This window comes from Schistocerca nitens, chromosome 1 (assembly GCF_023898315.1).
Source record: "Schistocerca nitens isolate TAMUIC-IGC-003100 chromosome 1, iqSchNite1.1, whole genome shotgun sequence".
In the NCBI taxonomy this organism is placed as follows: domain Eukaryota; kingdom Metazoa; phylum Arthropoda; class Insecta; order Orthoptera; family Acrididae; genus Schistocerca; species Schistocerca nitens.
Window position 1 is genome coordinate 739,706,176 of NC_064614.1, and position 13,358 is coordinate 739,719,533.

The 13,358-nt window shown below is 44.0% G+C and overlaps 1 protein-coding gene across 1 annotated transcript in view; it reads right to left on the minus strand.

Moving 5' to 3' along the window:
* The window catches only part of LOC126260288 (midnolin), a 230,147-nt gene that overhangs the window by 19,817 nt on the left and 196,972 nt on the right, over positions 1-13,358 (minus strand). The window contains exon 4 of the mRNA XM_049957616.1: positions 12,174-12,623. Within this exon, the coding sequence (XP_049813573.1) occupies positions 12,174-12,623 (450 nt within the window). The remainder of the gene's footprint in view (positions 1-12,173; positions 12,624-13,358) is intronic.

Genomic DNA, 13,358 nt, shown 5'->3' on the forward strand with positions numbered 1-13,358 from the left:
TATTACCCAATAGTGGTATCAGAATTGGTGCTGAACCGGAACTCTAACCCGGATTTCCTGCTTATCTCCCTGGACCGACCCAAACTTCCGAATGTCCCACCGTCTACATCCTACCGTAATTAGCACAGTTGTGAATTGTCAGCAGTGTGTTCTTTAAGACATGTATGAAAGTTAATATTGAATACAAATAACAGACTACGAGCTGGACGAATTTTGCTATCTACACAGGGAGATGAGTGAAGAAAGATCATGCAAAGAAGGAAGATAATGCAAAGTTGTCTTTGGGTCAAATTTTCCATTAGTATATCTAAACTACGTGCCTCCTGCTGAAAGAAAACCCAGCACGGAATTCTAAAATAAACGACATAACGATCATAAGGGCTCTAATGAGATAACTGAGTATTCCTGAACGTCGTCATTCTGGGTCGTCATGCCTGAGAAAGCAGGTAGAAAAGCTATAAACGTGATGCACAAAATTATAACCATTGCAAGTAGGTAACTGCGGCGACTTCCATTGAAAATAATCGAAACATACCACTAGTGTATACTAACAGCTGTCACGTATGGTTCGAGTATATCTGCTCAGATTGCAGCTTATTAAGTCAGTTTCATTAGTCGGAATATTTCAAATGGTTCAAATGGCTCTGAGCACTATGGGACTCAACTGCTGAGGTTATTAGTCCACTAGAACTTAGAACTAGTTAAACCTAACTAACCTAAGGACATCACAAACATCCATGCCCGAGGCAGGATTCGAACCTGCGACCGTAGCGGTCTTGCGGTTCCAGACTGCAGCGCCTTTAACCGCACGGCCACTTCGGCCGGCCGGAATATTTCAACGAAGAATGTTCAGATTACTAACAGTGGCATTAGTAGGTGGCCAACTGTATGGGTTTTATTGCAGTTTCGTAGAGAAAGGTGGTGGTGGTGGTGGTAGTAGTAGTAGTAGTAGTAGTAGTAGTAGTAGTAGTAGTGTTTAGTAAGTACCAGGAATAGTTAATACATACATTATTAACTACAAAAATTTTAGTATGGCCCACGTTAGCTTCCCGGTAATAGGCTGTAATTGTTAAGAATAAATATAGCGCTAAAGTAGTAATAATTGTACAAGGCAAACAGTCAAAGTATAGACCTCGAGAACAGGAAGATCTTCAATGAAAGCTACGTTTGCAGCACGGCTTCATATGGGTGTAGGAAATGGACAATGGCGAAGAAACTACAGGAAGCCTTCGAAAGAGCTACTTTTTAAAGGAATAAATGAATATTCCGCAATGAGTCATTGCGAAAAAGTATAGAATATTAAACTCAGAGGATAGCTGGGCACACGTGGATGTAAAGAATGAGAACAAATCGTTCACGAAGGACAGAACAGTGCTCTTTCCTGACAGAACTGTCACTTTTTCCACCAATTTTGAAGCAGTCCATGTTTTGTTCTGCAATGGAGAGCATACAATATACACACGTGGACGCAGAACCAATCTCTCCGCGTAAAAGCGACACTATTTCTTGCCTAACTACAACACGGTAGCCGCAACCAACATCTTTCGCCGGCTCAGCGACACTTCCAGTTCGACATCCATTTTAGGTAGAGACCACACGGGAGACGGGCGGGTAGAACTGGCTCATGTCCCCACATTAGTCTGCGCACGAGAACGGAGTTTTCTCCTTCCATTGGCCACACCCCGCCCGCTCCACCACTCTCGACAACACTCAATGTCTAACATACATGACAGTATGCCAGTTTCAAGGCATGGCCTCGAATCCAACGCGCGCGAAACGCCAGTACGTTGTTTAGTCTCTTCCACGACGAGGCTCGCTTGCCATGTTTACTGCTGCGCCCAGCGACAGCGCTGATTTCTGAAACAGCAGTAGGTGGGAAAGATGTTAGCTCTAACTTTAAAGCAAGTTTCGAAATTAAATGGGTTGCCCTGACCCACTTGGCTGAAGACGCGCCACGCAGTTAAGCACAGATGTGCGATGGCAACGCACGTGGTAAATGTATGGCTAGGAAGTTGCCACTGTCAACTATCACGGGTGCGGAAGTACGGGTCATTTTATGAGCACGCACTGTCTTGAAACATTGCCGAACATAAAGCATGAGCCTACATGAAACTGTTCCTGAATAAGCGACCGCTACTTTGATGCACCAGCAAGCCTAGGTTAATGATTTTTGAACCTTTTGTATGAATGCTTCACTCCATTTTTGCCTCAGTGAGACGCAAAGAAATAGCTTCACAAATTGAGCAAATAATGCTTTGATCCACCTTTAGTCCTTGTGCAAGCAGTTCTTCGGCTTGGCACTGGTGAGAGTTGTTGGATGTCGTCCTAAAGGATATCAAGCTGAATTATGTCCATTTGGCGAGCTACAGCGTCAAAATTCTTTGCTGGTCGGAGGGCCCCGCCTACTACGGTCCAAACGTTTCCAACTGGAGAGAGATACGGCAACCTTTCTGGAGAAGGTAGGTTTTGGGAAGCACGGAGACAAACATTAGAAACTCTTGTCGTGTGCATGCGGACATTATCTTGCTGAAATGTCACCCACGACGGCTTGCCATGGAGGGCAACTAAACGGGGCGCAGAATAGCGTCGACATAACGCTGTGCCGTAATGGTGGCGCGAATAACCACAGGGATTTTTCTACGAAATGAAATAGCATCCCCAGACTTCTGGCGGTCGGGCCGTATGGCCAGAGACTATCAGGTTGGTATCCCACCACTGTCCGTGATATCTCCAGACAAGTCTTCACTAGTCATTGGGGCACTATTCGAAGCAGGACTAATCACTGAAGACACTTCTACTCCAATCAATAAGATTCCAGGCCAGTCTTAGTTCGTTCAGGATTGGTGGCTACAATTGTTCCTTAAGGAAATCAGTCTGCACGTTCTACGAAGCAAAATTCCTGGAAAATGAGGGACGGCTACCCTTTGCCCATCAGCAGTGGTCCACCTTCGGGACTGCCACGCACATTCATGTTTCTTTTCCACGGACCCACCGTCATTAGCGTGGCTGCATGACTGTCAGTTAATGACCGAAGCCCCGTACACTTAACCGTTACGAAATGTGGATTACGATTTCCAGCTTGTCAGCCGTTTGACACTTATTCTTTCGACAAAATTTCTATGTAATTTTTATCAGAAGGTAAGTAGGTATGTCATCGGAAAGTAACATCGAGACGATGCCGCCACTATAGATAAACTTATATTTCATACGTGAAATCTTTACTATCAATTAGACATGGGCGTGGTTGCTTGCTAGTTTATTTCTAAAAAAAAAAACTCAAATGGCTCTGAGCACTATGGGATTTAACATCTGAGGTCATCAGTCCCCTAGAACTTGAAACTACTTAAACCTAACTAACCTAAGGAAATCACACACATCCATGCCCAGAGGCAGGTTTCGAACCTGCGGCCGTAGCGGTCGCGCGGTTCCAGACTGAAGCGCGTACAACCGCTCGGCCACAAAGGCCGGCGTTTATTTCTCCTTTAACATGAAAAATCCATTGAGGTGGCTTAGTTGTTGGGCCATCGGACCTACCTTAGGTTGGAATGGCGATTTTAATCCCCATCTGGGCCTCTTATGTTGAGATTTACCAACGTTTTCGAAACAAGTTGAAGGAAAAAAAATGCTATTAGTACTATATCACCAGGCCCAATTTAGTAACTGAAGCAACTGCTGACAGTCACAGAAATTTAAGAGATGAAAGTATGTTTAATACTACTTTATTCGGGCGGGGAATGCTTTAAAGACGATGAAAATTATTGTGACTACGTAGTCTTGTATATTAAGCGACAATATTATTGTCATGTCTGCAGCTGGATCACACAATCTTTACAATATTTCAGCGAGCCACATGGCCGCTATCTTAAGGTTTGTTACATCTCGCCTTTCAGTCTGAGTTCCGTGTTCTCACCTGAAGATGGTGGCCAGGTGGACTGCTCAGATAATTTGGTCACGATCGTTGTATGGTCCGGCAGCAGGCCCGACCAGTGTATCACGAAGAGTAGTTACTGCCTTTTGCAAGTGTAGACAAAGTATTTAGACAACATGCGTTTTAAGTTGCTATTATGATCACAATCTTTTGCTTCCTACTTCGTTCTAAATATTATTCCACACACAGGTGCTCTGTTTTTAAGTGACTGCACTTCAATGACACTGTATACTTTTTTAGCTTTCATGTTGTGTAGGCACTTCCACCTCGTGTACTTTGTTGCAACGTTGTAAGTGCATCTACACAAGAAAAGCGCGCGTCAGTGAAGCGAAATGTCAAAATTTGAGCACCTACGTATGGAAGAACATTAGGAAGGAAGCACGAGGCAAAACTCAGGAGTAATTATTTTAATTTACTGCAGTTTAATAGTAGTAATGTAAAACAAGGGAATTGCTTATTATCTTGACAGACTGATTTGTGACGAAACCAAGTTATTGCATGGATCACTGAAGATGCTCTAGAACAAAACGAAATGTTTATGGTCCAAATAAGGTCTAAATAAAACTCGTTACCGTCGCGGAAGGCAGTATATTGTACAAAATGTGTTACCTGGGCAACTGCAACTGCAGAAAAATGAGGCGCAAAAACGGGACAGGATAAAATAATGTGTTGTTCACTAGGTAGTCATGATTTTCTGAAAACTGTTTCATGTTTTCCCGTTACGGCTGAACCGATAAGGGATGCCGGAAGAGAAAGGCCTACTGCATGCTCTGTGTAATTAATTATTGTATGGTTCGTCAACAGCTAAGCCGACGGAATGGTGGAAGCTATGGTATCCGCCGCAGTGACAGGCTGTACTTTAGAAACCAGCGGACCTTTTTTTGGTGGAGTGTCTGCAGCGCGCCCCCGCTCTCCGCTTTCTCGGCAGGAGAAAGCCGACGAAGCTTACTCTGCGACGCAAGGAAACTAACACGCCAGTCGCGGAAGACATTCTTGCCACCAACGCCTGGCCAATCGTGCGTTTCGCAAACCGAACTCAAAGCACTGTATTCCAAGGTAACCTGCCAATCTAAGGCTACCACGGAACTATCGGACCTACGCATATTTAGTTATCCAGGTGACAAAAACCGGTAGCCATTGAAAATACCGCGAATTGATATCCATTTACGGAACACATAGGTGACCTAACATGATGAAAGGTTGGAGGTAGTTCTTAGATGATGCTCAACGCCTCCAAACTCTACACCACTGGAGTGCATGGCAGAGTGTACTTCCATTGTACCCTGTTGTAGGGTTTCTTCGCGGACCATTCCTGTACGGAACGGGGGAGGAAACACTGGTTATATGCCTCTGTGCGCAATGTAATTAGTCTAATCCTGTTCTTGCTGTCCTTACGGGAGCTGTAAATATTCCTACCTGCTCACGTAATACTAGTTCTTTAAACTTTAGCGACATACTTGGCATTTACCTTCTTGCTTCTGCCATATAAGGTTTCTCAGTAATTCTGCGAGCTCTTCCATGAGAGAAACTCGCTCCCGTTTTATGTATACGTTCTGTATTCCCCTGTTAGTCCTATGTGGATAATTTTAAATTACGCCCGGCAGCAGGCATAGGCCAGAATGCAGAAATGCGTTCCTAGGATCTTTATAGATCGGTATATCCCACACGAAACTAATATAAATGCTCGAGGAAATTAGAATGAAATCTTTGGAAGATGGAAGTTTGTCATGAAATTTTTCGAGTAACACAGGGCGAGTACTATGCTGCTGCTTTTTACTCTTATCTACATCCGCACTCCACCATATGGATCATCGCAGAAGGTCCCTGTACCCTTACGCGAAATTTGTTATTGCGGCAGTAGAATTTTTGCCCTGTCAGCTTCAAATGCCGGTTCCCGAATTTTTTTTTTCCTCAAGTGTTTCAAGGAAAGACAGTCTTCTCTCCAGGGATTCCCATTACACAGCATCTCCCTAATACCCGCGGGTCTGTGGAACCTACAATTAACCTTGCAACATGCCCCTGAATTCCTTCAATTTTTCCTTTAATCCGACTTGTTATGGAACCCAAACTCTCGAGCAGTATCCAAGAACGCGTCTCCTCTGTAGATGACCTACAATTTCCTAAAATTTTCCCTATAAACCGAAGTCGAACATCCGCTTTTCCTACAAACAACTTTAGGTGCTCGTGGACAGAGGATAAGGTGGCAGACAGTACGCGTACACTGGCATAAAATTACACCATTAACCTCAAAGTTGTTTCGTGCACCAATGCTGTACTAGGTACTGTCGTATTTGCGGTGGTATCATTTCTCCGTCCGTTGAAATGGTTGACCTACGCTGTTACAGCGAATCGACAGTAACGTCGGCAACAGGACAGAAAATTGCTAATATTGTACTTAGAACACTTTGCCAGGCACTGCAGAGTGGCTCGCGAAGTGAAGATAATGTAGGCTACAGCGTTTTGCTGGCGAACAAAAGTCTGTTGCAGATGCGACTTTTCGGCTCGTCTAATTCTTTTGCCTGCACATAAGCAAACACAGATAGAACGGTGGCAAAGGAAGTAAGAGGCCCGACCCCAGCGCAACGACAGGGAAAGCAGCGGGCTAGTGCCAGCGCCTCCTAATACACTTTCGCCGCGCAGGGAGCGGCGCCTATCGGCGGGCGATTTCTCACCCGGTGATAAGTACAGCAGCGCAGTGCGGCTTTCCAGAGCGCAGCCGGGGCCGCCTCCCCTGGAAAGCGGGACCGCGGCAGCCGCAGCTGCACGTGACCCGCCGCAGCAGGTACGCGCTCAGCGCCACCGAGGAACTTTAGCAGCTATTGGGATGGTGCGGAAGTTCGTAGCGCTTTTTACGTAAATTCAATAAACGGATAAAAAACAACATAATTCAGATACCAATAATCTGTTGTCCGTCACTACCTTACAACAGTCTGCCAACGCTGGGGACGCTTTTCGATTCCGCGACTGTAGAAATCACGTGGTTTTGGAGCGAAGAACTCGTCGAGCCATATTCGGATCGCACTTTCATCCAGAAAATAAGTTCCTTGAAAGTTGTTCGATAGAGAGCGGGAACGATGAAAATCTGAGGACGCAAGATCAGGTGAATAGTGAGTGTGCGGAAAGACTTTCCAACCTAACTCTTCTATAGTGTTTTTTTGTAAGTGTAGCAGAATCGTGAGGTACCATCAGTTCACACAGTCTTCCTCGTCGCCGTTCTTTGACTGCATCTGCAAGACGTCTCGGTAACTGAAAGTATCAGCAGTGATTGTCACACTTCGGGAAAACACCTCGTAGTACAGCACTGTTATTCCACCAGATGTATAACATCCCTAATGGATGCGCACAGGACTTTTATATGGGGATTGCTTTGGTCTCAGACATTTCTTTTTCTGGTTTTTGCATAAAGACACCATTCCTCACCACCAGTAACGATAGAAGATAGGAATGGTCTGTGTTGTTCACGAGCCAGCTGCCGACGAGCAAGCCGAGAAGCACATATGGCATTCCGCTGATTTTTGTGATTTTGGCTTAGACCGTACGGTACCCATAAACGCGATTTTTGAACCTTCCCATTGCGTGCAAGTGTCTCACGATGCTGAAATGAACACAGTTTACCACATCTGCCAGTTCTCAAGTACCCTGACGTGGATCAGCGTGAATTAATGGATTTAAAGGATCTTCTTCAAACCCCCAAACTTCTTCCTAAACGTATAGTCACTCACGTCAAATCGATCCTTTTTACAACGAGAAAAACAATTTTCTTGCCATGCTCTGTCCAATGGCATTGTCCCCCCATACACAATGCAAATGTTCCTGGCTACCTCCGCTGCTGTCACCTTTCTATCCAACTCCAACAGAAGAATATGTCGGAAACACTATTTTTCCACTTGGCACCATTTTTTTAGCGTCCACAGCTCCACTCTCTCAAAATGACAAACAGCAACACTGCACTACAAATAAAAAGTTACAATCGATAAATAAACCCATAGCTACCGCAATACCAAACTGTAAAACGAAAGCGCTACGAACTTATGCACCACACAATACATCTACATACATACTGATACTCTGAATCACGCAAGCGGTTATCAGACGGTAGCCGGCACTGTGCCGTAATTTATTGGTTCCATGTGTGAATATCGAAGTTTTTCCACCTCTACATCTCTATTTGTGCACTGTTTTCTTACTTCACTATCGTAATTCACAAAATATGCATTTACTGGGGGGTAGTCAGCACATGTCTACATCTACACCTCTACTCTCGCTGTGTGGGAGGGTACGTTGCGTACCATTGTTAAGGTGCGTTCACACCTGTGCGCCTTGCGGCTGTTGCTTGTCCCACACTGAAGTAGAAGAGTCTAACTGTAAACACAGGTGTAAATGGCATCAGTCGCACGCAGCTACAAGAGTGCCTCTACTTGCGCGTGAGGCAAGCAGTCGCACGGCGGCTAGGCGGAAGGCGTACACGTGTAAACGCACCTGTACTTTCCCTTCTCCGGTTGCAATCGCGAATGGTCCGCAGGAATAACGCTAGCTGGTAAGCCTCTGTGGGAGTGCAAATATATCTAATTTTACTTTCATGGTCTTTAAGCAAGTCATTCGCAGAAGGCATCAACATATTTGTTCAGCCTTCTAGGCATGTCTGATCTGATTTTTATTTATAAACCACATCAAGTTGCAGAATGCCTCTTGGAGCGTCTGCCACTGCAGGTGGCTGAGTGTCTCCATGACGATCCCGGGCTTACTACATGAACGTATTCAGGAACTTTCTGCTCGGTTTAGGATCTTCTCTTTCTTTCTATTAATGCTATCTGGTACGGATCCCAAGCTGACGAGTAATAAAAAAGCATTGGTCGAATGAGAATTTTATAAGCTACCTGTTTTGTTCGTTGGACTAAACTTCCTGAGGATTCTTCCTATGAATCAGTAATCGTTGCATTTCACATCGCCCCGTACGCATACTTCACAAAATAGTTAGGGATGTGACTGCTTCCAGTAATTGTTCTGTCGTCATGTAATCATACAACCGGCCTTTGTCTATTTATGCTTGATAGATTGTTTATGTAGAGGGTCAACTGCCACAAACTGCGTCAGGCGTCTATCTGCTGCGGGTATTTCTGCACTTCGCTATAATTTTCTAGCATTGCTACTTCTACGGATGCAACGCTAACAGCATCATCTGCTGACGTTATACATTACATTTCTATACACAATATGAAAAGTAATAGTCCTGTAACACTCCATTGGGACCACGCCCTTTGTTATTTCTATACATTTTTCTCCTTTGAGAATGACCTGCTGTGTTCTGTTTGCTAGAAACTTTTTTAATACAGTCACACAGTTGATGGTGTAGACTGACTGGAAATAAAGTAGCATGAAGTGTTTAGCGTCAAAATTAGTTGTTTTGTGTAGATCCTGCAATAAATCTACCTCGAAAATGTCTTCGAACATAGTGCATAATTCATATGATGTGAATTTTAAGTTAGTGTATGCAATGCGTGCAATAGAAAATGGAGAAAGGCTGCTCAAACGTTTTGTGGTTTGAGGGACCTACCTCCCAGTAGATTCAGCAAGTACATAAAAGTACTTTTATGTGCTTTGACAGTTGTGTCTAAAGCAGACATGAAACGTGCAGTAGAAGAACCTGTAAATATTAATGGAACAAGGGACATTGCTGTTGCACTTTATGGGACATGGCAACGTGGAGGACATCGTTCCTTGAATGGTGTTTTAACTGCTACTTCTCTGGAGAATGGAAAAGTTGTTGATGTTTAGTGCTTATCTAAGTACTGCCACACCTGCCATGGTAACACTGAAGGACGTATTGAACATCAGTGTTCTAAGAATTATGATGGAGTGTGATGGAGCTCTAAAAATATTTCAGAGGTCAGTGCCTGTTTATTATGTTAGATATAGGAAGTACCTAGGCGATGGGGACTCTCAAGCTTTCAATAAAATTAACGAGTTCAATGTTTATGGTGATACCTTGGTAACAAAACTAGAGTGTTTTGGACATGTGTAAAAGAGGATGGGTGCTACATTGAGAATGCTACGAAGAGAAATGAAAGTTGCTATCTGATGGAAAATATCTGTCTGGTCGAGGCAGAGTGATAGAAACTGAAACTTAGTAAATGTCTTCATGGGGGCACTCAGAATACAAATTAAAGTTTCAGACATTGCATATGGGAAAGATTACCAAAGAATGCTTTTTGTAGGACTAAATACATTAGAAGTTAGTGTACTAGATGCAGTGATATGTTTCAATGATGGAGTGATAGGAAGGTTGGAAGTCCTGAGTAATTTAGGCATAAAATGTGGCTCTACTATGGAAGATAAATTGCTTGCATGTGACAACGGGTGCATGAAGCTGAAAGACTCTCTTCAAGTTACCAAAGAAGCAGGAAGTGCTAAAAGGTATGCGAAGAGGAAGCTTGAAGATTAAGAAATGATGCAGGATGAAGACCATGTTTCAGGAATGTACTGAGGCACAGTGTAATTAGACTCATCTTCATTCTCAATTTTCCCCACAAGGTGCATTTTTCAGAATTCAGAGACAAATACTTCCTAAAGTTTATAAAGCATTGGTCTAATTTTTTTCTGTAACTTGCAGTAGTTCGTACTTATGCCGTAGACCTAAGCTTTGTTACAGAATCAACTAAATTATAGAAAAGTAACATTTTTATTAAGAAAAATTACAAAAATTAAAATGTAAGATGTGATTTTGTATCCTAATATACATAATAGGTGGAATTAAATAGGTCTAGTACCTCAGTCATCATGTCATGCGTATCTGGTAAAAATTTGGTCTCCTTCAAATGTATAACATTGGATCAAATGGTACCTCAACTTCAGGAAACATTTTGGAAAATAAACTGCATAAATTTCTCTAATTTTTAATAACCCTAAGCATGTTCAAAAACATTCAAAATACTTCCAAATTTGTTTACAAAGTGCTGCATTATCGGATATCAACAAAAGATCTGTGAAACACACACATTATAAACAGTGCCTGAAAGATATAAGTGTTTATTTTTACATGATATTGAGGCGGAAAAGTACCCGGTATCCTTAAGATTAGAAGACTTCTTAATTTTAAAGAATTAGTAGGATCACTGGCAGCCGAGTCCATAGCGGGAAATACTGAAACACAGTCGCTGGTTCGAATCTAGCTAGCAGCAACTTTTTCTAATATTTAAATCAGATACTTATTAACAACTGTCAACATAGAATCACGATAATTTATTAGAAGTGACATTTTATTTTTAATTATATATCACACTAAGATCTTAGAATTCACAATTAAAATTTGCAAAAAAAAATGCGAAGCATCAAATAGAAAATAAATTGCTTTTTGCATAGAAACTATTCTGTACTGTTTATGAATATACCTTTTCGTTTAACACTACGCCATTTTGCGCGTCTGATTATAACGTGGTTTCGTACGACTAGCAACTAAAAAACTTTATTAAAAATGATTTCAGTATTTCGAGGGAGGTCTCTACGTCAACCGCAAATGGACACAGAAATATTACAAAGGTGAAAGTTTAAATTTGTGCCGAACCAGAACTCTAACCCAGATTTCCCTCTTTAAGTCAGCAGTCGCCTTCATGAATTCTGCTATCCGAGCATGCTTTCGACCAGACTGCTTACAGATATACCATACAGGTGTGTTCTGTCTGACATGTCCAACGGAACAAACACCACATATGTAGTATAAAAATGACTTAATATTTGTTTATCATCACTTCTACTTGTTAGTAAGAACGTAATTTAAATGTAAGAAACATGCTGCTAGTAGCGAGATTCGGAAACGCACTCAGCTACCGACGACGATGTTGATAATTGACGAAAGTTTCGAACTTAACAGGGCTCGGAAATTAATCTTAGAAGAGTTATTTTCGAATTATTTTGTGAGTTGTGTTTCACTGCTTCAAGACTTTCTCCAGCCAACGTCCGCAGCTCGTTGTCTGGAGTCGGTTTCTCTCTGCCTCGAGATGACGGTGTGTGTCGAGCATTTCATCATCATAGACTCGCAAGTCGCCGAAGTGGCGTCAACTAAAAAGGACTTGCAATACGGCGGCCGAACTCCCCCGCATGGGGCCTCACGACCAACAATGCCATACGATTATTTTATTTTTTCCAGACAAAGACCTTCGGATTTTTTACGTAGGTCACAAAATTGCGTCAGTCCCCTCCGATGTGATAAGTACGGCCTACGGATAGACATGGCCAGCAGGCGACTTACCTCTGAGGAGAGCTGCTTGAGCGTCTGCGTCAGATTGCGCGACGCCTCGGCAAGGGCTCGGGTGTCGAGCGTGGGTCTGGCGGCGGCCGCGGCAGCGGAGGCGGGCCCGGAGGCGGACGACGAGCTGTCGCACCGGCAGATCTCGGGGGCGGCGGACGACGACGACGGCGAGGGCGACGGTTTGCTAGCGGCGGCGGTGGAGGAGGAAGTGGCGGGGGCGTGAGAGTGGGCGTGCCGGGAGGCGGCGGGCGCGGGGGCGGGGCTGGAGGTGGTGGCGGCGGGAGCCGCCACCCGCGACGTGCTGCTCGCCCCCGACGTGGACGGCGACGCGCCGGAGCGCCGCCCGCCGCTCGGCGTCACCGTCGACAGCTGCAGCTGGATCAGCATCATGTGGTCGCCCAGGCGCATTGTCAGGTTCAGTGGCGCCTTGCCGGACAGGAAGTCGTTCACCTGCCAACAGACACCGCCTCACTTTTACCTCTGGCTGATTCTCTGCTCACGTTTCCGGGAACAGAAATACATAGATGGGTGGTCGTGAGTTAAAATAATTTAACTGGCACTTTAATTCCCACGTAGCGTACGCTGTAGGTTCAGTGAAGTATATACTACGTGACACACGTTTAAACATGTCGCTTACTTGTAGGCTTTCTGCCTATCGAGAACCTGGCACCACCAATTGCTGTACGCGACCACGCATCGGGGATAAATACAAGTCTCCAGCTTACCACAGAATTTCCCTTTTTTCCATAGCATTGATGGGAAGTTTCTTCGGTATGTATAATGATGAGCAAAATTTAAGATTTGCTTGGCGTGTGTACCCACAGCCCTCCACGAGGGACGGGAAATAGGGCCCGATCTCCTGTATGACGCGAAACTAACTTGTCGCAGTCAACGGAGCGCGACTTTAATAACAACCGAAACAAATCTGTCCTATCTGGTTCCTTGCAACTACTGCTGTCTAATGGCGCAATAGTTTGCGAAGCGTCGTTGCTGGATCTACGCCGAGGCGTGTTTGAATTCTTCACTGTGCCGGTTTCAACAGAAGCCAATCTGAAGCTATTTTCCCATTTTACTTCCCAGTGTATAGATAATATGGAGTTCATTGCGCACGAAAGCCACTATTGCAATCCCAAGTACTTCAAGAAGATAAGCGACAGCAAATTGTGACAAAATATCATTCTAGAT